Raw genomic sequence first — 22,076 nt, forward strand, 5'->3', positions numbered from 1 at the left:
AAAGCAACAACAAGATAAAGTATAATCGCTCTTTTAATAATAAAAACACTTGAAACTGATCTTTCTTTAAATATTATCGAGAGATGTTGAATATTTCGATATATCGATATCATGCGATATAATACCATCGCAGCTGCAGTACAGAACTGTTGCCGGGCTACGCGGATAGCTGGAGCCACATATCGAAAGAAGCGAAGCGGAAAACTGTAAAGTGGCATATGAGAGCTCATAAGCTAGCATAAATATACGAGAAAATGTCGTCTAATTCTTCTACCTATCGTCGTGCTAAGTAAGTTTAATAATAGTTGTAAAAAATATAATTATATATTTTGATCGACAGTGTTCTTAAATTTTAACATATAAAACCTCGTTCTCATCTTACGACGACAGATATTCTACGTTATAAGGTTATCTTGAGGTCTTTCCTAAACTAATATAGATATTCTACGTTATAAGGTTATCTTAAGGTTTTTCTTAAACTAATAACATATATTTATAACAATGCATGATATATAAATAATATCATTATAGTAATAATCAATAAAACGGATAATTCGATATCTTTTCATGTAAGGACCATAACTGAAACAGTTACGATAATGAATAAAAGTTAAGTGTAGTATTTAAGTGAAATATTTTACTAAACTCACCTTGATGTACACCAGTAGTATACAGCAGCTATATGTTATTATAGTTAGTGATCTTAATGTGATCTTGTATGAATGAATTGTATCATATGTTTATAATTAATTTTTACAGCTTAAAAATTGCACCTGGCGCAGTAGTATGTGAGGAGAGTATTCTGAAAGGTGATATCACCATTGGTGCGAAGACCATAATCCATCCTAGAGCATGCATTCTAGCAGAAGCTGGTCCGATCATTATCGGAGAAGGCAACATAATTGAAGAAATGGCAACTATAGCCAATAGGCAAGTGTGATATATTCATATCTTTCACCATGAGCAAATGACGCAACAACTAATTTATCACCAATATGTATAGATTGCCACCCGATGTTCCTGAACCTACAACAGTACCAGTGCAAATAATAGGGAACTATAATGTCTTTGAAACTGATTGTACTTGTGAAGCATTTAAAGTTGGTGATAACAATATTTTAGAGATCAAAGGTATGTATAATTAGATAACAATATTTTAGAGATAAAAGGTATGTATAGTTGATTGCGGCTTGATGCTATTCGATATAAATATAATCTTTTCTTTCAAGCACATGTTGCTCGCGAAGTCGAGTTGACCAATGGTTGCGTTATTGGGGCTGCATGTTCTTTGACGGAAACAGAAAGTATACCAGAAAATACAATAGTATATGGAAGCGAATGTCAACGTAGAGAAATGAATGACAAACCATATGTAAATATATTTATCGTATTATTTTTTATCCTTGATTTTAGGATAAACGATTAATATGCCTTTCGAATGTTTTAGCCACAGATTGGACAGTTGGACTTTCTGCTAAAAGTACTCCCAAACTATCACCACTTTCGAAAATCGAATATAAAGCCAAAAGTCGCACCCACAAATTGATTCTTTGTAACAATAAAAAGAGAGAACGCTTCTGAATTCTTACACCAATCGTAAACAAATTTTATTCATAATTATTCAGCAACACAAAATATACTTATTTGTATCTCTACGTGTGAATATATTAATTTCTTTACTTAACAATAGTTTGTTATCGTAAATATAGAATCCTGGGGTCCTCCAGAAAAAAAAGTGACTTAGGTGACTGGATGGCAGCGCTGCGAAGTATGAGAAGAACTTCGAATTGCTTCGGATCGATAAGTCAGCCGTTCTGCTGAAACCTTCGGATTGTAGACCACGGATTTCCAAACTTAGAGACGTCTCCGAGATCTATTTCAGTCCTTTGTGCTGTCCGGACGTTCGCATGTGTCGTCTGCGAACTCCCGTTTCGTCCGTGAGCCATGTAATGAGTATAGCGGACTCCCTATCGAATTATCATGTCGTCAGGGCAACCGAGAGCCATCGAATTCCGCCACTGAGGTTCTCGGTATTCCTATAGAAATGTGCTTGGGTGTTCGCCGACAGTGTTCGAAGATGAGGAAGAACGCTTGAACGGCCGGCGGGCCCCGTCGGGGAAACGCGAGGGGAATCCGTTCTCTCTCTCTCTTTCCCTCTCTCTCGCTCTCTCTCTCTCCCCGAATCTCTTCCCGATCAAAATTAGCTCAGTAATTTAATTAATCGCGCCGTGTAAATGTGTCCGTTCCACAGGTGACCGGGGAGAGATGATCAAGTGCCGCGAACGAGCGATCTCATCTCGGCAGAGGGACGATGACACAGACGTAACGAGCGAGAAGAGGAATGGGAGAGAAGGAGTTCTCAATGGAAGACTCGAGGAGGGACGAGTAATCTCGGAATAATTTACTTCATTACGCGCTGAAGAGGAAGAGGAGGAAGAAAATCGTCGCTCAAAGGATGCGCTCAACAAGAAGCATTGAAAGTTAACAAAGAACTCGCTGGCTGGGTCGACCGCCGCGACTCGACGAGTCCTCCCCACGTCCGATTCTCCCTATGGGTGAACGTAATCCTCGCGTAGCCAAGAAAAAGACGACGAGTAGCATGGAGTCGCGCCGCGGCGAATCGATTGCTGGAGACGAGCCTCGCGGATGCTGTCGGTGCGGCGGCCGCAGCTCCGCGGGTTCCTCGAGAAAGACGCGTCCGAGGAAGTCGCACGCGTTGGCCTGCCCGAAGTCTCGAAGAAGGTCTGACGACGAAGACGAGCGGAGGGAAGAGGAGGGTGCGGGAGGTGGCAATTCGTGCTATGACAAGTTTGCTCTGGCGAAGAGGCTGCACGCGGAGAACCTGCAGCACCAGCCGCTCCCGGACAAGGTGGACGACCGCGTGTTCAGGAACCTGACGGCGCACGGTTGCCGCTCGGCCGCCTGCGAGCCCGCGAGGAGCCGAGGGAACGTCCGGGTCGCGAGGCGAGACCGCTGTTTCGCCGATCCGGCGCTCGGCTACAAGCAGCCCGAGACCCGCATGGACTTGGCCATCTGCTGGGAGACGCCCGTCGACCCCGTGTACGAACCCCGCAAGCCGGCGCACATCGACGGCTCCGAGGGCGGCTCGGCGCCGGCGATCTTCGCTCTGATCCAGCACTCACCGGCACCGAGAAATCGCGAGCTACTGGAGCACGGTCAAGAAGATAAAAAAGGCGTCTACGATTGCGCGGGTGGGGAATGCAGTTCTCGAGGCTCCCGAAAAAAGCCGGATTTTCTCAGTTTTTCCGCGGATATTTTTTGTTTATTTTATCTAAGGGTGGAAAATTGGTTTAGAAACATTCACGTGCGTTCGGTTAAAACTCGCCACATTTGCCTGCGTGTTTTTCAGCACGAGACATGAAGTATCTCGTAAATTGTTCCCTTTCCGACAATCTCATCTTGATACTTTTGCCCGTAGAATCACCATTGAAATCGATTACCGCAAGAAAAATTTTGTGCAAAATTTCGTTGTATTTTGCAGATCCATCGACGCACCAATGTGCAAAAATTAATCTAGATTTAAGCAGTAAAGAAAGCAATTTTTCACAAAAACCCGTTTTTTTCTCTTTCTTCAAGCGATTAAAGAGCCGGTTTCTCCAACTACAGGTAAGAAGAAGAAGAAGAAGCGAGAGGCGGACTCGGGGAATCGATGCTGCTGCGAGTGTCTCTGCGACGGCATGGAGACGGTCACGGTGGCGGAGATCGCGGAGGTGTCGCGGGGCGGGAAGCCGGCGAGGGCGAGCTCCGTGCCGCAGATCACCGAGCGCAGGTGCGCCGCCTGCGAGCCGGACGGCGAGCTGGAGAAGAGGCGACGGGACCCGCGACTGATCCGGTCCGCTGTAGGAATCGCGCTCGGGACTCGCGAGGAGAAACACGACGATGTCCGCAGGAACGGACTGCCTCCGGCTAAGCTGACGGTACCGAGGCCGCGGACGCCGTTCGCCCGGAGGGCCTTCTGCATCGACACCCTGGCGCCGCCGTTCAGCGTGGTCCACGGCTGCCGGGACGCCGACTATCCGGAACACTGGCGTCTCATGTCCGTGTACCAACAGTCCTACAGGAACCCGCAGAGACGGCGGGCCCACCACTTCTGACGCGAGCCACTTCCGCCGAGGACAAAGCGGCGACGCAGATAAACGCAGAGGCGAGAGAGGCGGAAAGCGAAATTTCATTCGATTTATCTAATCGAAAACGGAGATAGACGCGAGAGAGAGAGAGACGTCGAGATTTTCCGAAATTAGTTGCAATGATAATTATTACATTACAGCATGCGATTAGCGAGAAACAGGGCCGAAGGTCGAACGGGATATTATCGTCGGTTTATTATCGTTGTTAGCTGTTGATTCGTTGCTTTTGCGTTGAGTGTGACTATTCGGTTGAACGTTCCGTTGTCTCGATTGTTAAATATATGGATAATCCGACGCACTATTCGCTCTATTGAAGCAAATGGAGCGTGAAAATATCGTTATAGTTAATAGTTAAATAATATGAGAAAGATATATAATGAAATATTTACAGGACGAATAAAAGGTGAAGAATACGTGCGACCGACGAGACTTTTTTCATATTTTTAATTATCTTGGCTTTCCTCAGAGTTTTGTTAATCGACTATCGGCAGAGCTTTTTCAAGATTGTCACAGAAAGTTAATTTTGACATTTCCTGAGTCTTCCATGTTTTCCAGACAAAAGTGGAAAATTTTCCATGACCGATATATACAATCAAATTTTAACATTTGGAAGCAGAGATTGCAGGAAAAGGTAGCTCATATCATTAGAAATAACACAAACTTAAAAGTTCAGTAACGTAATAAAATCTTGAATACAAATTAAGGCTAAAAAGAAAGAGTATTAGAAAAACGATTGAATAAAACGCAGAATAAAATTGGAAGAAATCTCACCGAGTCGTCGGGACGGGCTACCTTACCATGTCTCAGTCCCTCCTCCTAGTCTTTATGCTGCTGATGTTGATCTTGACGGATGCCAATGTCGAGAAATCCAGCTCGCCCGCCTCTTCGAGTGACAGCAACTGTTCTAGAAACGCGAGCGCGACGTTTTGCAGATGAGTTAGCAGATCGGGATACGGCGCCAAGACGCGTTGGAAGTTGACACGCGATAGGACGTGGACCTCGCAGTTCTCCACAGCGACGACGCTGGCGATCCTCCACTCATCCTCCATCACCAACGCAATCTCGCCGAAGTACGCGCCGTCCTCCAAGTGGCAGATCTGCGCACGTCACGGGACGTTCAGCGATTATTTCAACGGGTTCGAGAAACCCGCGGGGGGGGGGGGTTATTTCCCAACCGTGCTTTAGATTCGGCTTTCAATCTACTTCAATTCGATTTCAATTTCTTACGAGAACACGGCAAGTAATATTTTAGTAAACAACCAACTACTCGACGATACGATTAGTCACGATGGGTAACTCCGACGAGGAAGTATCGCTGATCTTTTACCTCCTTTCCTACATTGTTAAAAACGGCCACAGTGCCGGAGGCGACAATATATAACGCGTCGCCGCGTGTGCCGGCCTTGATCAACACGTCATTCGTAATAAAGATCTCCGAATGCAGTGCGTCGGCCAATTGCGTCACTATTGTTTGCGGCAGGTGTCTGAACAGCTCTACATTCTTCAGCAGGCTCATGTAGTTGTGCAGAAGGAGCTTCTGAAACCGTCGAGGATGAAACGGTGCGATATTTACACGATATTTGTTCTGTGTTCTCGCGCACACACTGGCTTATCCGGAATAAAAGCGCGTATAAAAGCGCACCTCTCGCAAATAAGGCGACACATATCTCATGATCTGCTTGTCCCTCTCGAGCCCCTTTTGGTTACGGTAGTTGTAATAAGCCAGCAGTCGCCGTTGCAGGAAATACGGAAGTTCCTTGTGCCTCATGTACTGCTGCAGCTGTTGAATCAACTTCAAGTGCCTCTTGTTGGTGGAATGAAACGTCGTCATTAATTGCAAGAAGCGCGCTGCGATGAGAGACAAAGGAAAGAGATTAGATATCGATTCGACCGGCATTATAATGTATTCAAATTATATTATATTAAGTGTTGTCGCGAAGTGTTTACTCGTTTACCCAACAGATAGATGAAGGCGAAGAAACCGAGGATGGTGAGAATCAAATTGTACACTATGTCCTCGGTCGTTTGCATGTTCAAGTAATGAGCGGAGGCGGCCAGCGCGATAAGAGCTCTGTGCAGACACGCCAGGTAGATCTGGAATCTGGTCTCCCTCTTCAGCATGTAGGCCGAGCGAATCCACGACCTGCAATTGCGACGTCCCCCTCGTTACCGTCATTCCCTTAGCTGATTCGCTGGTGCCTTTCATCAATTTACTGACTCGTCATCCGGCCCGGCCACTTTAGCCACGATCAACGGTATGTAATATTCGAGGCAGGCGACCCAGTGCACGTAAATGACCATAATAACACCCATCTCCGCGATTTTATACAGGTGAAAATTGATTCTGTACACCTGCAATTCGTCAATTAGTTAGTTAATCGATCGATTCTCCGCGTAAAAGAGTAAAGAGAACGCGCGAACGCACGTAGTAGAGCCTGCGGGAATAAATTAACAGGTTTCGCATCCACACTATCTTCAGTAGGTTGACCGACTTCAGGAACCATATCGGCTCGCGAGCCGTGGCGAGGAACTCCAACGGTAGCACCGGTAACACATTCAGGACGAAGAATCCCCGTAGGTACTTGCTGCGAATCGTTCGCGTCGAGTTTTGAGCGGAAAAGCTTATTCTTTTCATATCGTCTAATATTCATATTTTCAAGTTGAAAGAAAAATAAAGATTTCTATACACTGAGAAAAAAAATATAAAGCGAAAAGCATTAATTTGATGAATACTAATATATTAAACATTTTTTTATTTAAATAGAATAAACAATTGCTTTCATGAAAAACTACAGATTTAGAAATATATTTTCTCATTTTTAATTCTTTTCGGTACGAAAAAATATAAAAGTAAATATGTTCTTAGTATCAACTGAATAAATATTTTTTTATGTTTTAGGTATTTTTTCAGTATTTTACAGCTTTAAATTTGAAATAGCTTGAGAGAGAGAGAGAGAGAGAGAGAGTCGTTTCATAGAAGGAAAAGCTTTATAACATAACGTTCATTGATCACAGAGTACCATAGAAAGTTTCATAATATAATATCTATTTTCTCAAGGGTACGAATCGTAAGTTCTGCTCGCAATAATCGATCCCGACGATTACTTACAACCGGCTTTACGGGCTACTTTTGCATACCTCGCTACGATTCTCGAGTCTAAGATTATGGACTGCGTTTGATGATCATAATAACCGGTGAGAAACCACAACACGATGTCGCACACGAGCACCGCGTTTATCGCGTGATTGATGTGCCACTTCTCGTGATTCACAAAGAACGTAAAGAGGATCGGCGTGACTATCAGGGCTGCTATGATGAACACCGTCATCGCGGTCTCCCACATTATTCTACATGCACGAATTTGAGCAATTTAATTTCGCCTCAACAACGGTGGAAGGACTAAATTGTTTTCGTCGTGAATCTCTTCTATAATTCAGCGTTACCCTTTCTGCAGGTGCCGACCTGAACGAACTGAAGGGATGGATCATGTAGGGATACGACTCGATGTGCCGACTGATATCGTAACGGAACGCCTTGTTGCTCTTCACGCACCATCGCGTGAACGGATGTCTGCGGGACACTATCCGCGTGCGCAGGAACCAACGTCGCAGTCTCGACCAGACGGAGGTGCCGGGGATCAACGTCGTCAGCGGGTCCTCCTCTTTCGGCATCTTGCAGACGTGTTCCACGCGCGGTGAATGCTGCATGAATGATTGAGCGTTGTTAAGCGGAAAAAGCTTTTTCGGACGAAAGACGCGAGTAATGTTCACTTTGTACGAGCAATATTTTTTCTTATATGTAATAAGAAAAAATATACTTTTTTTATTCCGTTATATTTATCCAGCAATGATTTCTATATAACACCCTAAGGAATAACCGCGTACACGAGCGCCCGGCACCGCCTTGAATTCGGGCACCAAAGCCATTAGGTCCATGTTGTTCTCCTCAATCTTGCAATCTCAAAGGTAAATCCTCGAGTCTCGCGCACATGTTTCTCTGTCCGCCTCCACCCAGGTCTGATTTATCTCCTTTCTCTTTCTCCTTTCCTTTGTAACAATCGCTTCTGTTACAAGAAAATATTGAAATTTATGTTACACGAAAGTATCTTTTCTAACGATAAAATTATAAAACTCGTTCAATTGTTGATAAAATATCGTATCGTCATGCAATCAATGATATTACATGATTAATGCGCTCTCTAAAATATTATACAATTTTATTGTCGCGACACTAACGATTTATTTAATTAAAAATGATACAGTTATTACAGAAACTTATATTTAAAAGTACTTATTTATTTTGTGGCAATTTATAATGAAAAAAATAAAAAAAAAACGTTTTTATACAAACAGCAGGTTTTATAAACTAGAAATTAGACACGCATTATATATGAAAAATATTGATTGAATGTTGATTGAATGATGATTGAATGTTGATTGAATGTTGATTGAATGTTGATTGAATTAAATATTGAATTTACGATGTATTTCGTTCTTTTACAATCATCAAGTCTTTCATTTAATCAATTACAATTCTTTACACTCATCCTTGACTAAATTTTCAGACGAAGTTTCTTCGGGACTCTGTGGAAACAGGACCGACTTGTCCTCCCGCGGATTTACTGCAAAAAGTAACAGTTCCTTAAAGATTTCCGAGTCGAAGTCATCTATCAAATGTACGTTTATCTCCTGTTTTTTCAGATGATCGATGACAACTTGGCCCCGAGTCTTGGTGCCGTGCAACTCGACGTCTACGAAACGCGTGAAAATGTTCCTGGCCATTTCTGGTCGCAGAATAATCCCAGCTAAGATCGCGTCGCACATTACGTAATACGGCGGACTCTTCCCTTTCCTTCTGCATTCACAGCCGTCTTCGGTTTTGTTCAACATTTGCACGAAAGACGAGTCTATGGTCCCCAATATGTTCTTGCGCCAGTCCTGAAAAATTGATCGCAGTCGTAAAATCTGGCGATGCGACAATTATTGATTCGTGAGGATTAATCGACGATCGATCATCGTACCGATGAGACAATAATTACGCAACATTTTTTCTACAATATTACAAGTCAAGTTATCACGCACGTATGTTATACGAGACTTCAAGCAGGTCTCCCACGGTAACAGGTAGATGGGCTTGCAGACGTTGTTGAACACGATGGACGCGCTCTCCGGGTCGCAGAAGAAATTAAATTCCGCTTGGGACGTGACATTACCTAAGCCTAGAAGCACATTCGTAAGACAGAGTGTCGACGAACAATTTCGACTGATTTAATTAACAGAAGTAATAATCGTCACCGGTTGAGTTTCCGCCCATTACGAAGAGGTTCTTTAAGCTGCACGCGAAATCTGGATACAGCTTTATGGCCAATGCGATGTTTGTCAGGGGCCCCAGGCAAACCAAGCTTACGAGACCTTAAATTAAGAAGAATCAAGTTAGTATGTACAATGTAACTCCATATGACATAACTATGATAAGAGAGAAAGGTTGTATTATACCAGGCTTATCAGTGATATATTTGTTCAGAGCGTACGCAGCATGAGTCGTTTGCATTTTACTGGTATCCGGTTCGTTCGTGTACACATCGCCAAATCCGTCCACCCCGTGATAACACTCATGTTCTCCTGGTGAGTATTTATTACTATTCAGGGGGGAGTGGGCTCCTCGATGAACAGGTATCTAAAGCAACAGCTTTCGTTATACCTCACGTTCTTCTTCCAGCTTATTCTACGAAGGTATAAGACGAAGTGATCCATTTGTCACAATAATATAACTTACATCGTAGTCTTCGAACAGTTCGAGCACTCTGTACACATTATTTACGACATTCTTGACGACGGTGTTCCCGAAAACGCAGGTCACCGCCTCAATGTGCAACCTCTCGTGTTTGTGAGCGATCAGAAGAAGGAACAGTGCCAAAGCGTCGTCAATGCCAGCGTCGCAGTCGACGATGATATTCGTTGTATCGTTCATGTTTCACTTTTCACTGTGCTAACGTTACTTCGAACCGGCCGACAAATCGTTGGAAGATACGTTAACTGAGATCTCAAAGCTTGTTTCTGAAGAATGATAGACAAGATAAACACTTGTTGCTTTATAACCACGCTCCACTGCTTTGCTCCGCATATCAAGAATATTCGGGGAATTCGATAACGGTAGAATTGTATTTATTTGCCCGAGAAGGTCGGAAAATATTAAACTTATCAGCTTAATTTGTAAGTACACATATCAACAGGAAGTTATGTGGAGCAAATAATAAAGCAACGAGACTCAGCGAATTTCGTATGACTTCCCAACTTCCTTTAAGAAGCGCGCTATCAGCGCTTTTTTTCCATTTATTTTGTCACTCTACCTTTATCGCTCGTTAAACGCAAGATAAGGATAGGATGACGTAATAAAATCGATAACATGCTATCCAGAAAATTCGGAATATAAAATGTCTTAAAGATTGCATTAAGACATTTTGTGTTCCAACGTCTGAAAGACATCCTATGCTTCAATTTCAGACATTGTGTTGTCTGAGTAGCCATCATATCGCGTTCTCTCGAATGATTTTGCAGAAGAATCTTTCGATCCAACAACCTCACGCAGTTTTCACCGGAGAAAAACTCTCTCACCGCTTCGGCCGCCGATTGGAAAAAAAAATTTGCCTTCCATCTCATAAGTTTATATTTTTATTTAAAATGCGAATTATACATATTAACAGGTTTTTCCTTCAGCTTTCGTCGCGTGGAATATCCAGTTTTTAAATGTATAGATTCGAGACTTTTCGGAAATTAATTCCATCTCGAAGCGGTTGCGCAAACTTCAAATTTCGCGCTAGCCAGCAAACGGATGACTTTTTTTATCGGAGAAACGAACTTAAAATCACAGACAGCGCAAAATCTAAAACTGAGACATAAGATGCCTTTAAGATATCTTAAAGACATCTTATAGACATTTCATTTAAAAATGACTTTAAAATATCTTAAAGATGTCTTAAAGACATCTTATATTCCGGTTTTATGTTTCATACTGTCTACGATATAAAACTTTAAATTAAGCTCGGCTATCTCTCGGCAGCCATATTGGTTTATGACGTCACAGCTATACATTTTACAGATTTCAAAATTACGGAACTATTACTTTTTTCAGGGAAAACTAATCATGATTGCATTCAGGAAGCGCTCTATCAGTATTATTACATCATTCTATTATTTTTAAGTCTAATGAGTGATAAGATAGAATAACGCAATAGCGCGCTCCCTAAATGCCCATTTCTCGCTCATGATGTCGCAAAACTAATCTGGCTGTCCGAGATAGCCGAGCCTTTATACTAATTGCAAAAATTCACATAAATCCTGTTATGACTTGAAATGCAGATCCCTAGACTTACAAGGTGATATTCCAGATAAGCTAAGATGTCCCGACATCATGCCGATTGTGACCAGGACGTCCAAGAGGAACGTTCTGAATAAGCTTGACTTGAACCTCGCGACATCTTTACGATATTTAAGATACAACGAAAGCAATATTTTAAAAGTTAACCTTTTCAGTCATCGTCTCAACTGCACATTCATCTGTCTTCCAGGATTATCGCGGGGAAATTTTACAAGATGGAATCGAGGGCAGCTTACGTGTGGAAATAAATTTGAATATGGCGTCAAAGTTCTTGTCACGGAATGCGCGTTTCAATTCGGACGTGATGGCAGCTCAACGACGCAGCGCCTCTGACGGATCTCCCGTGAAATGTCCTTATCTGCACTTTGTGTTCGCAGTGTAGCCGGAAAGTACGGAGATTTCCGCGCGCACCGGATGTGACGTATGACGTGAGCACATAAGATGGCGTGCATGCCGGCGTACGTACATCGTTTCCGGTGGATTGCCGTGGCACTTCTGCGCATGTGCGAGGAACTGAGCCTCCTCTTGCGACGATAATTTCGGCGAGTTCGCTCTGTATCCCTTTCACGGCGATAGGAATCTGGAAGCATCGTCGAGCATCGTCACGTTGAACAACTGGCCGAGGTAAGAGAAGTTCCCATCATTCCTCCACTTTAGTATTTCCCCGTTGGTTTTCCATTTGACCGTTTCTGTCGAGCGTAACGAGAGCGTTTCGACAAATGACGTCGAACGTATTCAATTATCTTACGCGAATATATCTCGACAGAGTGGACGGGAGAAGATTATATCACGTGAAACGATCACGAGAAAGGAAACAGATTTTTGGTCAAGGCGTAGGAGCTCCGGTTAGAAACCCGATCCCGGACTGTAAATGGTGTCCTGCTCTTATTCGGGACTTTCTCATTGCAGCATGGACGCTCGAAGATCCTTATCGAGAACGTAAAGCCAAATAATCCGCTTGTTGCTTGAGATATCAAGACGAAACAGAGCGAAGCTAAGATGTATCTATATAACTTGACCCTTCAACGTGCCACGGGCATCACGCATGCCGTGCATGGCAACTTCTCGGGCAGCAAAATGCAGGAGATCCTGGTCTCGCGCGGCAAATCGCTAGAGCTGCTAAGACCGGATCCGAATACAGGCAAAGTGCACACCCTATTGACCGTTGAAGTTTTCGGCATTGTGAGGTCCTTAATGGCGTTCAGGCTAACCGGTGGAACTAAAGATTACATTGTCGTTGGTTCTGACTCTGGTCGTATAGTGATTCTCGAATATATACCCGCCAAGAATATCTTCGAGAAAGTACATCAGGAAACTTTCGGAAAGAGCGGATGTAGGCGTATTGTACCCGGCCAATATCTGGCGATTGATCCTAAGGGCAGAGCAGTTATGATAGGTATTACGCGTTTTTACTATATTTAATGTCTTATTTTGTTTTAAGTAACAAATATAATTTATTGTGCGCCATGTGATTATATTATTGTATCCGTGTTTCATCTGATTAACATTGATTACACTCCTTATCAATAATGATGGTACGTCGTTGACGTATCAAAAAATTACAATTGTCTCAATTCAGATGTTAGGTATTTTATTTGCCACCTCGACTATTACAGGTGCCATCGAGAAGCAGAAACTCGTGTACATCCTCAACAGAGATGCCGAGGCACGTCTGACGATCTCCTCACCACTGGAAGCACACAAAAGCAATACACTGGTTTACCATACGGTCGGTGTGGATGTTGGCTTTGAGAACCCTATGTTTGCATGCCTGGAAATTGATTACGAAGTGAGTTCATGCGATTCTCTGGTAACAGAAATTTTATTGTTATCACGTACCATGTGATTATCATAATTGTTCCGTGTTTCAACTGATTAACATTGATTAAGTCTTTACATTAATGATGGTACTTGTAATACAATATATTTTTATTGCATCAAAGTATGTACATATTCCATGTATCCTTGTGTAAAGATATCAATTGCTAATTGCAGGAAGCCGACAGCGATCCCACTGGAGATGCGGCGGTGAAGACGCAGCAGACACTGACACTGTACGAGCTGGACCTCGGCTTGAATCACGTGGTGCGAAAGTACAGCGAACCGCTCGAGGAACACGCGAATTTCCTCGTGTCGGTGCCCGGCGGCAATGACGGTCCTAGTGGAGTACTCATTTGCTCCGAAAACTATCTCACCTATAAGAACCTAGGCGATCAACACGACATCCGTTGTCCGATTCCGCGACGACGAAATGATCTGGATGATCCGGAGAGAGGCATGATATTCGTCTGTTCGGCCACACACAAGACAAAGAGCATGTTCTTCTTCCTCGCGCAGACCGAGCAAGGAGATATCTTCAAAATCACGCTCGAAACCGACGACGACATGGTAACAGAGATCAAACTGAAATACTTCGATACCGTGCCCGTGGCGGCGAGCATGTGCGTTCTGAAAACAGGATTCTTATTTGTCGCCTCGGAATTCGGAAACCAGTTAGTACCATCTTGTATCCCGTATTAAAATGTACGGGGGAAACCGGGCAAGTTTCGAGATTTTCTACGAATTCTTTACTCTCGACATATTGTAGTATTTTCACCAAAATCGACATTTGGCGTATAAGAAATTTGGTTTTTTATGTTCTACGAGAAGCATCAATATTCTAAGAAATGGGAAATTTTTGGAAATCTCGAAATGCCCCTAAGATTCCTCCTTCAAAGGATTATTTAGCGATCAATAATTATCGTCGTCTTTGTTTTCAGTTATTTGTATCAAATAGCTCATCTCGGCGATGACGACGACGAGCCTGAATTTAGTTCCGCCATGCCACTGGAAGAAGGTGATACTTTCTTTTTCGCACCGAGGCCGCTACGAAACTTGGTGTTGGTGGACGAAATGGACAGCCTCTCACCTATCATGGCCTGCCAGGTGATGTATCTGTACTAGGTAAAAGTCCCGGTACGATTTGGCACTTCTTGATGAAAAGAGATGTTATTTATTCATCCCTTAACAGACTTAGTGGTGCTATAGCAGAATTCTCTTAGTCGCCTTCGGTTTGTTCCTGCAAATCGAAGTGAACTCTAAGAGGGACAAACACATGTTAAAAAATATAAATTCTCTTTATGATGAATTTAGGAAAAAAGAATTGTAAAGGAAAATTTTTTTTCCAACCAGTAAAATATGATTAAATTTAATCTCTGAGAAGTTTACATTTTTTAACCAAAGAAAAATCGACCGGCCAATAAGAACCTGATATTCATATTTTTATCAAGTTTATATATGTTTTATTTTGAGAGATTTAAAACAAATTATTAGTTAAAAGATTTCAGTTGAGAAATTTAGGCAATAACGCAAATACTAGAATATCATCGGAGAGAAAAAATTTGATTATCTCTTATCGGCGCACAGGTGGCGGATCTGGCGAACGAAGATACGCCGCAATTGTATATCGCTTGCGGCAGAGGACCACGATCCACTCTGCGAGTGTTGCGTCACGGGCTCGAGGTCTCCGAGATGGCCGTGAGCGAGTTGCCCGGTAACCCAAACGCTGTATGGACCGTGAAGAGAAGAGTCGATGGTTAGTCGAAAAATATTTGTACACATACCAACTGTTTGCATGTTTCCACTCGAATCGCTTACTTCGACAACCGATGAATTTTTAGCTATGATCGGTTTTATTCTCTCTCTCTCTCTCTCTCTCTCTCTCTGCCCCCTCTCCCCTCCCCCTTTCTTTTCGTGGAGAAATATTCTTCGCGCACGCCTCGTCTTTCTCATCTTCGAAAACCTTCTTTTGTATGCCATTGTGGACCGAAAATCTTTCTTTTTCTCACATAGTCTGCGTTAGAGAGGTATCGTAGACTCTCGTTTATCGTTTTGTCCCTCCCTTAATTTTCACGACAAAGAAAAGAAGCGGATTTAAACGCTCAACCGTAGCAAATTTGAGCTAAGCTCTGGGGTAAGGAATACTAATAACTAGTAGTGTACGACTCGGGTAAAGAAAATCGTAGATCGCTTTTAAAGAGAAAACGAACGAAAAAAAAAATGATGGCATCGGTTTTTATAAACGATATTAATGAACCTGGTGGCTTGATACACTCTTATCAAACACCAGTTCTCTCTTTCAGGATGCCAGTACGCTATTGGTTGACCCACAGAACTCTGAATGACCGAAAGGTAAGGACTTACGAAATTGGCACGAGCAAGAGTCGATTCGCTCGACAGAGAGAAAAAAAAGAAAAGAGAATAGAACAAAGCTCACATCTCAACTCTTTCCGTGCCCGACGTGAGAGCGTGCGCGGTTTCGTTCGAGGAGAACGCTTAGTGTCACGATATTCTGTGCAAATATTACAAAGAAAGAAAGGAAAAGAAAAAAAAGACGAAAAACAGAACACGCGATTCAATGTTCGTTCGCACTTTCCCACTTACTGAGAATTAGCTTTATGATTTTGATTGCAGAGGAATATGATGCATACATCATAGTGTCCTTCGTGAATGCTACGCTTGTACTCAGTATCGGCGAAACTGTCGAGGAAGTAACGGACTCGGGTTTCCTCGGTACAACACCGACCTTGAGTTGCTCCGCCTTGGGCGAGGACGCGTTGGTGCAGGTATACTGAACATGACATTCTTAAAGGAAGATTTCGCAAGACTTTATGATAACATATCGACAAAGTTACGTCGAAAAGAGACAAGGGCCGCAACTGGAGCGTAAACGCGATTAAAGATCGCTTTAAATGTCACTTGAAATGGAATTCAAAGGAATCGAGTTTAGTTTATGGCCCTTCTCTCACGATGAAACTATCTCCCAAGTTATCCGTTGAGTTCTCGTTGCACTATGGTATCTCCGGCACCTGGCCCACCACGTGCCGGTCGTAATTCTGAGTGCTAGAGTATATAGTCCGGGCTTATGCATCGTTGGAACGTTCCGATTTCGTACGAACTTTCCTGGTTTCTCGGGCCCGACAATCCTTTTACCTAAACTCTCGACTGGGTTGTTGTTGATATATATGTATTGATATATACGACACTAACACACTAACACAAGCGATGCAATTCGCTCTATTACTATTATATGATACGAGATTCCTCGTCAGATTTTTGCCAAACGTGATTCTTTTTCAGGTTTACCCGGACGGTATTCGCCACATTCGTGCGGACAAGCGCGTAAACGAGTGGAAGGCGCCAGGCAAGAAGACCATCGTCAAGTGCGCCGTCAATCAGCGTCAAGTAGTTATCGCCCTCACCGGAGGCGAGCTGGTCTACTTCGAGATGGATCCTGTACGTATCCGCGGTGAACTTTCCTCAGAGCTTTGTCCAACGTGACGATTGGTCGATTACTCGCATCGATTGTTCTCTTCGAGGACGTTTGATCCGTGTCCTCGGAGATGTGAAAGATGCGAAGAGCAAAGTCACTCGCTTCATCTTCGCGTGGTCGACCGCTCGGCGGTTGAAGTTGATGAGAAGAAGTGTACAAGATTTCGCGAAAGACGTTTTCATTGTCGGCGCCGTTGGTTGATTGAAAAAAAAAAAACTCTTGTCTTCAGACCGGTCAGCTGAACGAATACACGGAAAGGAAGAAGATGCCTTCGGAAGTCATGTGTATGGCCCTTGGCAACGTGGCCGTAGGCGAGCAACGCTCGTGGTTCTTGGCTGTTGGGTTGCAGGACAACACCGTGAGGATAATCTCGTTGGACCCCTCGGACTGTCTGGCGCCGAGGAGCATGCAGGCATTACCAGCGGCCGCCGAAAGTCTCTGTATCGTGGAGATGGGTGTTAAGGATGCCGACAATTCCGAAGACTCGGCGCCGCAACAGTCCAGTTTGTACTTGAACATAGGTGAGTCTCGCCTCTCACTTGCGAAGTAATCGCCTCCGAGAGATGTTGGTCGTAAGTCGACGGATTAAAGATCGCAACACTTCCCCGACGACTTTCGCAACGATCTCGTATCCAGTAAGAAAATATATCACCTGAGAATAACTGGGAGACACATTTTTCTATTGGACACAGGTCGTGTCGCGAAACTCGAGAAAAAAATGTTGCAATCTTAAAGATTCGTTAGAAAATATAATAAAAGTAGCGTTTCAAAACGTTCTTACATCTTATTCTTTATTCCTTTTATCGTTTTAAACTATATCTTATATTTATAATATTTCAAATTCCCTGCATTCAGTTCCTTGATTCGTATTCCTTTCATTGTATCTGAGACCTTAATCCACCAACTGCGCTATCATGCGCGTTACTATCCAGGTTTGCAGAACGGTGTGTTGCTCAGGACCGTGCTGGACCCAATTTCGGGCGACCTCGCGGACACGAGAACTCGTTACCTGGGTTCTCGGCCGGTGAAGCTCTTCAGAATACGCATGCAGGGCAACCAGGCGGTGTTAGCGATGAGCAGCAGATCATGGCTCAGTTACTACTATCAGAATCGTTTCCACTTGACCCCCCTGTCTTACGAGAGCCTGGAATTCGCGTCGGGCTTCAGCTCCGAGCAGTGCCCGGAGGGCATCGTTGCCATATCGACGAACACTCTTCGGATCTTGGCGCTCGAGAAACTCGGCGCGGTGTTCAATCAAGTGAGCTTCCCCCTGGAATACACACCGCGGAAGTTCGCGATACACAGCGATTCCGCGCACCTAGTGGTCATCGAGACCGAACATAACGCCTACACGGATGAGACGAAGCAACAGAGGCGGCTGCAGATGGCGGAGGAGATGCAGGAGGCCGCAGGTGCCGACGAAGCCGCCGTCGCGAGAGAGCTGGCGGAAGCGTTCCTCTCGGAGGAGCCGAACGAGGCTGTTTTCGGCGCCCCGAGAGCGGGCCCGGGTCTCTGGGCGTCTTCGTTGAGAATAATGGCGCCCACGACTGGCCAAACGTTCGAAGTACACCGCTTTGAGCAAAACCTGGCTGCGCTTTGGTGAGCAACGAAGGGACATTTTGTCGAGTCGGGGATCAGTGACGAAGGAATCGGTGCTAATGCGTTCTTCCTCTTTCCGTAGCCTCTGTCTGGTGAAGTTCGCCAATCAAGGAGACCAGCTGTTCCTCATAGTCGGGGTTGCGAAGGACTTTCAGTTGAATCCCAGGGTCAGCAACGGTGGATTTCTTTACACGTACAAGTGAGTTTGTATGTTATATGTTATCCTCCTAATATTTTCGTAACACGTGGAGTCGAACGACGAGAATTACGATTTGATTTTCCGAGGAAGCACTTATTAATGGATTGATGCCAAAGATACCTGTTAATGAACGCTTTTCTCAATTTCTGCAAAATATCGCGGGAACCCGCGTAATCAAGAACAACTGTTTTCTGTCACAGAGTAAATTTGGAGTGTACGAACATCGAGCTTCTGCACAAATCTCCATTGGACGAAGTTCCCCTGGCCATTTGTCCGTATCAGGGCCGGGTATTAGTGGGAGTAGGAAGGATGTTGCGGCTTTACGACATGGGTAAAAAGAAATTATTGCGAAAGTGCGAGAACAAACACATTCCGAACGCGGTGGTCTCCATCAACGCCATCGGCCAGCGGATTTACGTCAGCGACGTGCAGGAGTCGGTGTACGCCGTGAGATACAAGCGGCAGGAGAATCAGCTCATCGTTTTCGCGGACGACACGCATCCCAGATGGATTACGACGACTTGCGTGTTGGACTACGACACCGTCGCCACCGCCGATAAGTTCGGGAACATAGCTGTGGTAAGTCGCCTCCCTCGAGTTCCTCGGTGATGATCCCTCCTGTGAGTCGCTCCCGTCGTGTTTCTACAGTCAGTACTCCGGATAAAAGTCTAGAAAACTGAATAATGCAGTTAAAGAGACGAGATAAAGAGATAATTTCGAAGACGGACGCAAAGAAATACAGCTTTTTTATTCCTCAAGTTAATCAGTCACAATCGTGATGTACTTCGCAATTCATTGTCGCGCTGATCTTGGAGGCTTTACCCACGGGAGCGATTCCGAATCGAACGAAGCCAAGTCGTTCCAGCGTGAAATTGGATTGTATCGTGTAATCGCGTTATCATCTGTCTTCCTTCTCCTTTTCGCCCCCAACAGATACGATTAGCTACCGGCATTAACGACGACGTGGACGAAGACCCTACAGGCAATAAGGCTCTGTGGGACCGAGGATTGTTGAACGGTGCGAGTCAGAAGGCGGACACGGTGGCTTGCTTCCACGTCGGCGAGACAGTGATGTCGCTGCAGAAGGCGACTCTCATACCCGGTGGCTCCGAGAGTCTGGTCTACACGACTCTGAGCGGAACAGTAGGCGTCCTGGTGCCGTTCACCAGTCACGAGGACCACGATTTCTTTCAGCACTTGGAGATGCACATGAGATCGGAGCATCCGCCGCTGTGCGGCAGGGATCATCTCTCTTTCAGATCGTACTACTATCCGGTGAAGAACGTCATCGACGGTGATCTGTGCGAGCAGTTCAACTCGATCGAGCCGGCGAAGCAGAAGAGCATCTCCGGCGACCTCGAGAGAACTCCCTCCGAGGTGTCGAAGAAACTGGAGGATATACGTACACGTTACGCGTTTTAAGGGCGACGACACGGCGACGAACGTGCGTCCTTTCGGTGCGTCGACACACTTCAACGTTTCAACGTACAACTTTCGACCGGTGCGAAACTTTCCGGCGCCCAACTTTGGGAAAAAATAAAAATACATAATACAGCTCGTTTGTTCTGCGTTCGTATCCGTTTGTATCACTTTCGTTTTCGTTTGTACCTCGAAGGATTAGAAAACACAAGGGGGTGAAAAAATACCCAACGCCCGGCAAAAAGATTTTTTAAATTTCACTTATGCTGTTCGAAAGGTGCATCATTTATACTTGGTTGTATCTCTTTCATTTTTATTTACGAATAACAATCGAGCTATATGATATATTTTTATTTTTTCAAAGTTAGGCGCCAGCTTCACACCGGTCAACTCTCGCATTTTCATGCGATCAATTCTTTCGGGGAGTCGTTAAGATTCGCCAATCCGTTCTCTAAGCACTTCTAATATTTATTCCGATAAATCATAGCGGTGCAGAATTGTTCGAGCGGTTCGCAGCCGCTCACCACGTTCCCTATAAACGACACGACGATGGAACTATGAAAATGAATAATTGAATAAATCGAAATTTCATATTTTGTACGTGTGATGAGAAATTCTATTATATATATACGTAATTTAGATTAATACTATATACGTAGACTAAACTCCTTCTCTTTAAGGTGCACGTCATACATACAGTCGAAGTGTATGTTCGATTTCTCAATTCGAACGGACCGCTGTCGTGGTTTAGCAGAAAATGAAAAGTATCTTAATAGCTTTAAGGAACTTCTGCGTAAGTTTTCTATTCTCTTAACAATTAGCAAACAGCTATATAAACGTGTCGATTCGCGCGTGCGCGAATAAATGAAATGAAAAGAAACTTGTACGACTAGCGAGTTTTTTTTCTTTTTTTTTTTTTAAATTAATAGATATTTAGTTACATTGTTGTAGATATACATATGACGACGTAATATTGTTACTAAGCGCCCCATATTAATTGATGTAATGCTATTCAACAATACTCTAGTGACGAACGATCGTCGCTCGACGTTGTCCGCAAGTTTGCACATTAAATCATCTGATGAATCTAGCAATCCCGCCTAATATTCATACCTTGTACGAATATATATATTTATATTCTCAAACTTTACATTTATTAATATTTATTATTATTATTTACCAAAGGAGAAGTATCCTCCGTTTTCTTTTTGTGCACTTTTATTATTTCACCACAAGCTTCTAGATTAAGTTTCCTCAATATGTAAAAATCAACAGAAGTATTCCTTATTCCGTTAACATTTACTGATTGCCTAATGTCGCTGAAAAAAGAACCCCTATCGCATTGATCGCAACAATAAATGCAAATACGTACGAATTGGGAGGCATTATTAACGAGAGCTATTGCTATTTCGCTTACCGGTGCAATTGTCTCGGCGCGAAGCTTTTTGGCGAGATGAGTAATAAACAAGACGGACAGTTACTGTTACCATAATACGCAATACTCGTCCGTAGTGCAACCTCACTGAGTGGAATGTGATACTTTACGAGCATTCCTTCTAGTTTATAGTTCATAGCATGATCCAAGCGCGCTCTTCGTGCTCGCCGAAGACGAAAAGCGAAATACACGTCGTGAGTCTACTTGCAGAGTGAATGTGCATTCTCGTGTGCATCCTGTGTGCATTTAGCATTCGGTCGTATCTTCTGCATGCACGTAGTGCTCTTATACATATATACACACAGAAAAAAAGAGAGAGAGAGAGAGAAAGAGAGCGGCTTCGCAAAGCATGATGCGAGTTTATTGCAAGTTAAAAACTACAGTCAAGTAAATGTATGTGACGTGCATGAGACCCGAAAGCTCGCGTCCCCAAGGAACTACCTACGCGCTTACCTTGCTCTCTCTCTCTCTTACTACCGTCTCTCTGTACTACCGCGTATAGAGGGTAGATTACTTCGTCCATCACACAATGCCATACTTGAAACCGACAACGCTGTGCACAGGATGTTCCAGAACTCGCGCGACCT

General features: G+C 43.9%; 5 protein-coding genes and 1 long non-coding RNA gene across 8 annotated transcripts; 4 read left to right on the plus strand and 2 right to left on the minus strand.

Moving 5' to 3' along the window:
• Positions 1-171: 171 nt before the first annotated feature.
• LOC106743950 (dynactin subunit 6) lies at positions 172-1,655 on the plus strand. 2 transcript variants are annotated; one of them, XM_014618311.1, is made up of 6 exons: positions 172-289; positions 575-610; positions 760-930; positions 1,004-1,131; positions 1,230-1,372; positions 1,448-1,655. In XM_014618311.1, exons 1-6 carry the CDS (start codon positions 255-257, stop codon positions 1,544-1,546), a joined length of 612 nt encoding a protein of 203 aa, XP_014473797.1. In that variant the 5' UTR covers positions 172-254; the 3' UTR covers positions 1,547-1,655. The 2 variants fall into 2 exon arrangements, with proteins under 2 accessions (XP_014473797.1, XP_014473800.1); XM_014618314.1 differs by lacking the exon at positions 575-610 and having other exon boundaries at positions 176-289.
• Positions 1,656-2,399: 744 nt separating this feature from the next.
• LOC106743941 lies at positions 2,400-4,568 on the plus strand. Its single transcript, XM_014618301.1, has 2 exons — positions 2,400-3,212; positions 3,628-4,568. The coding sequence occupies exons 1-2, from the start codon at positions 2,552-2,554 to the stop codon at positions 4,113-4,115; spliced, it is 1,149 nt and encodes a 382-aa protein (XP_014473787.1). The 5' UTR covers positions 2,400-2,551; the 3' UTR covers positions 4,116-4,568.
• A 90-nt stretch (positions 4,569-4,658) lies between these two features.
• LOC106743962 (potassium/sodium hyperpolarization-activated cyclic nucleotide-gated channel 1-like) lies at positions 4,659-7,876 on the minus strand. The gene is made up of 8 exons (XM_014618325.1): positions 7,612-7,876; positions 7,287-7,496; positions 6,574-6,733; positions 6,367-6,500; positions 6,104-6,291; positions 5,791-5,996; positions 5,476-5,685; positions 4,659-5,245 (listed from the first exon to the last, which is right to left on the minus strand). The coding sequence occupies exons 1-8, from the start codon at positions 7,854-7,856 to the stop codon at positions 4,952-4,954; spliced, it is 1,647 nt and encodes a 548-aa protein (XP_014473811.1). The 5' UTR covers positions 7,857-7,876; the 3' UTR covers positions 4,659-4,951.
• Positions 7,877-8,662: 786 nt separating this feature from the next.
• Positions 8,663-10,543, minus strand: LOC106743438 (probable uridine nucleosidase 1). Its single transcript, XM_014617283.1, has 5 exons — positions 9,925-10,543; positions 9,645-9,825; positions 9,444-9,560; positions 9,231-9,367; positions 8,663-9,086 (listed from the first exon to the last, which is right to left on the minus strand). The coding sequence occupies exons 1-5, from the start codon at positions 10,117-10,119 to the stop codon at positions 8,676-8,678; spliced, it is 1,041 nt and encodes a 346-aa protein (XP_014472769.1). The 5' UTR covers positions 10,120-10,543; the 3' UTR covers positions 8,663-8,675.
• Positions 9,471-9,948, plus strand: LOC106743445. The gene is made up of 3 exons (XR_001374368.1): positions 9,471-9,580; positions 9,673-9,773; positions 9,868-9,948. It is a non-coding gene; the product is annotated as an uncharacterized LOC106743445 (long non-coding RNA).
• Positions 10,544-11,998: 1,455 nt separating the features above from the next.
• LOC106744262 (splicing factor 3B subunit 3) lies at positions 11,999-21,258 on the plus strand. Of its 2 annotated transcripts, none has more exons than XM_014618888.1 (13): positions 11,999-12,150; positions 12,293-12,922; positions 13,143-13,315; positions 13,522-14,018; positions 14,286-14,451; positions 14,932-15,100; positions 15,979-16,130; positions 16,645-16,800; positions 17,067-17,358; positions 17,770-18,436; positions 18,519-18,635; positions 18,836-19,214; positions 19,569-21,258. In XM_014618888.1, exons 2-13 carry the CDS (start codon positions 12,526-12,528, stop codon positions 20,055-20,057), a joined length of 3,654 nt encoding a protein of 1,217 aa, XP_014474374.1. In that variant the 5' UTR covers positions 11,999-12,150; positions 12,293-12,525; the 3' UTR covers positions 20,058-21,258. The 2 variants fall into 2 exon arrangements, with proteins under 2 accessions (XP_014474374.1, XP_014474383.1); XM_014618897.1 differs by having other exon boundaries at positions 12,436-12,922.
• Positions 21,259-22,076: the final 818 nt, after the last annotated feature.

The sequence above is a fragment of the Dinoponera quadriceps genome, unplaced genomic scaffold, assembly GCF_001313825.1.
Source record: "Dinoponera quadriceps isolate SergipeBrazil2010 unplaced genomic scaffold, ASM131382v1 scaffold9, whole genome shotgun sequence".
Taxonomy (NCBI): Eukaryota; Metazoa; Arthropoda; class Insecta; order Hymenoptera; family Formicidae; genus Dinoponera; species Dinoponera quadriceps.

What these genes read in the sequence shown, in the direction of transcription:
- LOC106743950 (XM_014618311.1), top strand. Translation starts at nt 255, where the DNA reads ATGTCGTCTAATTCTTCTACCTATCGTCGTGCTAA. An exon ending in CAATATTTTAGAGATCAAAG is followed by an intron (nt 1,132 to 1,229) that starts GTATGTATAATT and finishes TTTTCTTTCAAG; the next exon opens with CACATGTTGCTCGCGAAGTC. An exon ending in AAATGAATGACAAACCATAT is followed by an intron (nt 1,373 to 1,447) that starts GTAAATATATTT and finishes CGAATGTTTTAG; the next exon opens with CCACAGATTGGACAGTTGGA.
- LOC106743962 (XM_014618325.1), bottom strand. Translation starts at nt 7,856, where the DNA reads ATGCAGCATTCACCGCGCGTGGAACACGTCTGCAAGATGCCGAAAGAG. An exon ending in CATCCCTTCAGTTCGTTCAG is followed by an intron (nt 7,497 to 7,611) that starts GTCGGCACCTGC and finishes TCGTGCATGTAG; the next exon opens with AATAATGTGGGAGACCGCGA. An exon ending in GACTCGAGAATCGTAGCGAG is followed by an intron (nt 6,734 to 7,286) that starts GTATGCAAAAGT and finishes AACGATTCGCAG; the next exon opens with CAAGTACCTACGGGGATTCT.
- LOC106744262 (XM_014618888.1), top strand. Translation starts at nt 12,526, where the DNA reads ATGTATCTATATAACTTGACCCTTCAACGTGCCACGGGCATCACGCAT. An exon ending in CAGTTTGTACTTGAACATAG is followed by an intron (nt 17,359 to 17,769) that starts GTGAGTCTCGCC and finishes GTTACTATCCAG; the next exon opens with GTTTGCAGAACGGTGTGTTG. An exon ending in CAAAACCTGGCTGCGCTTTG is followed by an intron (nt 18,437 to 18,518) that starts GTGAGCAACGAA and finishes CTCTTTCCGTAG; the next exon opens with CCTCTGTCTGGTGAAGTTCG.
- LOC106743941 (XM_014618301.1), top strand. Translation starts at nt 2,552, where the DNA reads ATGGGTGAACGTAATCCTCGCGTAGCCAAGAAAAAGACGACGAGTAGC. An exon ending in AGGCGTCTACGATTGCGCGG is followed by an intron (nt 3,213 to 3,627) that starts GTGGGGAATGCA and finishes CTCCAACTACAG; the next exon opens with GTAAGAAGAAGAAGAAGAAG.
- LOC106743438 (XM_014617283.1), bottom strand. Translation starts at nt 10,119, where the DNA reads ATGAACGATACAACGAATATCATCGTCGACTGCGACGCTGGCATTGAC. An exon ending in AACTGTTCGAAGACTACGAT is followed by an intron (nt 9,826 to 9,924) that starts GTAAGTTATATT and finishes CTGTTGCTTTAG; the next exon opens with ATACCTGTTCATCGAGGAGC. An exon ending in TGAAGTCTCGTATAACATAC is followed by an intron (nt 9,087 to 9,230) that starts GTGCGTGATAAC and finishes TCAATTTTTCAG; the next exon opens with GACTGGCGCAAGAACATATT.